The sequence below is a fragment of the Brassica oleracea genome, chromosome C3 (assembly GCF_000695525.1).
Source record: "Brassica oleracea var. oleracea cultivar TO1000 chromosome C3, BOL, whole genome shotgun sequence".
In the NCBI taxonomy this organism is placed as follows: domain Eukaryota; kingdom Viridiplantae; phylum Streptophyta; class Magnoliopsida; order Brassicales; family Brassicaceae; genus Brassica; species Brassica oleracea.
The window spans coordinates 27,199,882-27,204,182 of NC_027750.1; the positions used below are offsets into that span (position 1 = coordinate 27,199,882).

General features: G+C 35.4%; 1 protein-coding gene across 1 annotated transcript in view; it reads right to left on the bottom strand.

The window, feature by feature from the left end:
* Nucleotides 1–689, bottom strand: part of LOC106330272 — a 1,728-nt gene extending 1,039 nt beyond the window's left edge. Inside the window, exon 1 of the mRNA XM_013768772.1 lies at nucleotides 27–689. Coding sequence (XP_013624226.1) covers nucleotides 27–689 — 663 coding nt within the window. The remainder of the gene's footprint in view (nucleotides 1–26) is intronic.
* Nucleotides 690–4,301: the final 3,612 nt, after the last annotated feature.

The window sequence follows — 4,301 nt, forward strand, 5'->3', positions numbered from 1 at the left end:
CAAATCCAAAGATCTTGTGAAGCTACGGCCTCTAGGACAATAGTCGGTTTTCCGTGGCCACGGGCGTACTGTCCTTTCCAAGCGGTTGGACAATTTTTCCACTCCCAGTGCATACAGTCAATGCTCCCGACCATCCCAGGAAACCCTCGTTTCTCTCCCATATCGAGTAGTCGTTGAAGATCCTCTGCTGTGGGTCGTCGCAGATACTCATCTCCGAATAACTGTATTATCCCATCAGTGAAATGATGTAAACAAGGAAGTGCAGTGCTCTCACCAAGTCGAACATATTCGTCAACCGTGTCAGCCGAATTTCCATAAGCAAGTAGACGAATTGCTGCCGTACATTTTTGTAGTGCAGTAAGACCCCACCTACCCGTTGCATCTTTTCTTTGCTGAAAGAATGGAAAGAATTGTTCAAGGCCATCGACAATACGTATGAATAATCCCTTATTCTTGTGGAATCGGCATCTGAAAGTTTGTATCGAATATATCGAATGGTCGTCGTTGAAGTAGTCATTGCTTAGCTGGTGCTGTCCTCCTTCGCGATGTCGTTCAGTATAACTACGGGTCCTTTGCGGTATGAGTTCGGCCTCCACTATATCGTCGTAAATTTCGTCAATGAAATCTTCGATAATATCATCCAATCTCTCCTCGATTTCATCATTTTCATCAGACGAAGATGACGACATTGCTTATCATGCTGGATAAATAATAATTTGCTTAGAAGGTTTCTTATATTTTTTTTTCTTATAAGTTAAAAATATTTAGATTTCTTCTACTTTTAAATCTTTTCTATTTTTTTTTTCTTCTACTTTTAAATATTTAGATTTGTTCTACTTTTAAATCTCTTCTATTTTTTTTCCTTATAAGTTAAAAATATAATAATTTCTTCTAAGTTTGAAAAATCTCTTCTATTTAGTGAATCTGATATATTTTTTTTATCTATTCAATTGGAGTTTGTTATAACTTTTAAAAAACTAGCTTTTGCTAGCAACTTTTAAAACTAAACTTTACTAAATGGTTATGATGAAACAAAAACAAGAAGCGAAACCTGATTATGGTTATGGTACAGAGAAGCATGTTGATGAGATGGATACAAAGGATTGAGAGAAGCAAATAGCAGACAAATATTACAATGGTTTTCGTTCCAAAATATTACAAAGGTTTTGATGATAAGGTTTTTGATGTTGAGGAGAAAGAGATACATATCCGAGTACTTATACTACAAGAAGGGAAAACCCGTGACTTATGAGCAGGAGCTACATGCCAAAATGCTCTCAGTACTCTAAATCCACCCGTGACAACTCCGCATTAGCTAAGGAACAAAAGAACTCCTATCCTTCCGTGACTACCTGCAACAACACGTTTAAAAAATGGTTAGTTTAGCTGTAACAACTAAGCAAGTACACACATCACACAACAAGTACTAACTTTTCCTGCACTAGGACACTCAGGAGGGATTTCGCTAGGAGAATCATCAGGAGCTTGAGACCCGAGCCAAAAAGGCTCGGGTGATTCAAGATCTACTGGCATTTGACTGTACAGCAGGTGTCTATAACCCGACATGGCTGGAAAAATGCTCTGTGTTACTCAAGTAGTTACACAGAGCCTTAAGTAATACATGTTCCAATTTATTATACAATAAAAGCCTATCAAATCTGAGCAGTTAGGAAGATAGGAAGCAAACTAAAAGCAATTTAACCAAACACCATTCAAAATCAGTGGCAAAAATCAGTAGCAAAATTAAATCCTATGTACTATAACAGCTATTTAACCAAACACCATTCAATTAATCTACAGCAATTTAAACGTAGAACCTTTAAAACCAATCAAATCACACGGGTTGGGAAGATATAAAGCAAATCAGTATCATTTATTAATACAGTCCTAGTTTGTTATCTACCTACAAAAACCATTCAATTAATCTACAATACTATTTGAATTTTTTTTTACGGAATATACATTGTCAAGTGATAGAAAAGAAAAGCAGAGTACCTTTACTTTTTTGGCCATTGGACAGGTGATAGAACACTCCTCCATTGAAGCCTTTGAAGCTACTCATGCAAACAAGTAACATTAGGCAGTCAAATGTTTTAATACAAACGCATAAACTGAATATGAAATCCAAATAAGTCGAGAACTTACCATGTAGAACCAAGATTACCAAACCTATGACCACTAGCAGGCACACCATTAGCTTAACTCGTGTGGTATCCTTTCCTGCGTCGTACACAGTCTTCTCTAGCAGTAGCGCTTCTCTCTCTCTGCAACTGCTTCCTTAATCCGTCTTATCTCCGTCTGAAAGTCCCTCATCTCCTCCATGACCGCGTCATCCCACCACTTCCAGATGTGAGTGGCTCCATCAACGACATTGTTGCAGGTGAAATACCTACGGCCTGGATCTTTTTCCGTGTAGGCTGTAGCAACAACCGGCTCACTCCCACAGTAGCAGATCGTCGGGATGCCATCATCCCCCTCAGGTTGAGGTTGGTTCTGAAACGGCTCTCCATTATCGAAGCTACTCTGAGCTAAATCGGCGTACAACTGAGCTTCAGCGTCGAGAAGTTAGGTGATGTCGATGGACGCTGATGATGAGGACGGCTGGCTATAGCTATACCTTCCCATTTTCCTTAACCTGCAAAGAAAGAGACAAGCAAAAATCAAAGACTAGCATTGATTTTGAAAAACAATAAGAAAGACGAACACCATTCGACACTAAATAGAGTCGCAACCCTAAATCGAATGGAAAAAATGCACAATTTACAAATCCCTAAATCGATCGAGACCCAAAAGGGTCTTCAAATCCCTAAATCGATCGAAAACTAATCGAAACCTGATTTAAACGGAAAATAATCGATTGAAACAAAACAAAATCGATTGAAACGAAAGCAAATCGATTGAAAATAAAAAATCTCCAAATCTCAGATTTTTTTCGAACCCTAATTTTGATACGAAACGATTCCAACTCTATTGAATATAAATGGAAACAATCTAGTTCGATTAATATAGAAAAAAACGCTTCTACTTACCTTGACGATCAGACAGAGTTGAATCGCGAAGGTGGGATCCGACAATCGCCCTAGAGAGTTGAGAGGTTTTTTTTTTCTTTGTTTTCGTCGAAATGACGATTTTTTTCTCGCCAATACCAAACACAATCGCGCCTCCGTCCAATCTCTTTCCGCCACGTCGCCCACGGACCGGGTCCGTCAAGATGCAATTTACGGATCAATCCGTCAAATGGGCTGGGTTTATATTAATTAAAAATCCAAAAAGTGCAACGGACCGGGCTTACGGATTCGTTGTCATGCCCCGTTGCAAGTGCTCTAGGCGGGAATGCTTAGGATTGTTTTTAAATCTCCGTGGTTCGATCATAGAGACGGTGAATCAATCGGACGGTAGCTAATCGGATGTGATTAAAAATATTATATTTGGAATTTTATGTGTTTTAATGTCCGACTAGGATAAGACCTGCGCCTTGCGCAGGGTGAGCTTATTTGTATATATTATCGATAGTTTTTTTTATATATTTGATCATTTTATTTATATATATAAAATATTTTTTATTGTTATTATATAATTTATTTTCGATGGATCAGATCAATTTGTATTAACAATAATGGAACAAAACTATAATTAATACATCATGGGTTGATCGGATTGGACATTAAACAAATTATGACATAAAAACCTTATTTTTTCCATCGAACACATTCTTGTCAACCATCGAATTGATACATGTCATTTTAATGTTTTTAGTTGTATACTTAAGGAAAACTTACATTTTTGTAATTTAAAGTCGTTTTAAAAAATTCAAAATATATTATATAAGAAAAAATATAACATATAAGAAAAATATAACATATAAGGTGTCCTCATTTTTGTAATTTAAAGTCATTTTAAAAAATTCAAAATATAACATATAAGAAAAAGTCTATTTTTTATTATATGGTTAATGTGATTGTTTATTTTTTTTAATACTATAAAATTAAACAAAATGAAAAAGGATGCAAAAATTGTTATCAAATCTTTATTAGTTATAATCATTAATTGTCTTATATATGTAAATCATATTAGGTAATTTCGTAGCTTTTATTTATGGAAAGAATACACACTTCTTATATTTTAGGTTAATATAATGTTCTCTAGTGGACATTAAACAAATTATGACATAAAAACCTTATTTTTTCCATCGAACACATTCTTGTCAACCATCGAATTGATACATATCATTTTAATGTTTTTAGTCGTATACTTAAGGAAAACTTACATTTTTGTATTTTAAAATCGTTTTAAAAAATTCA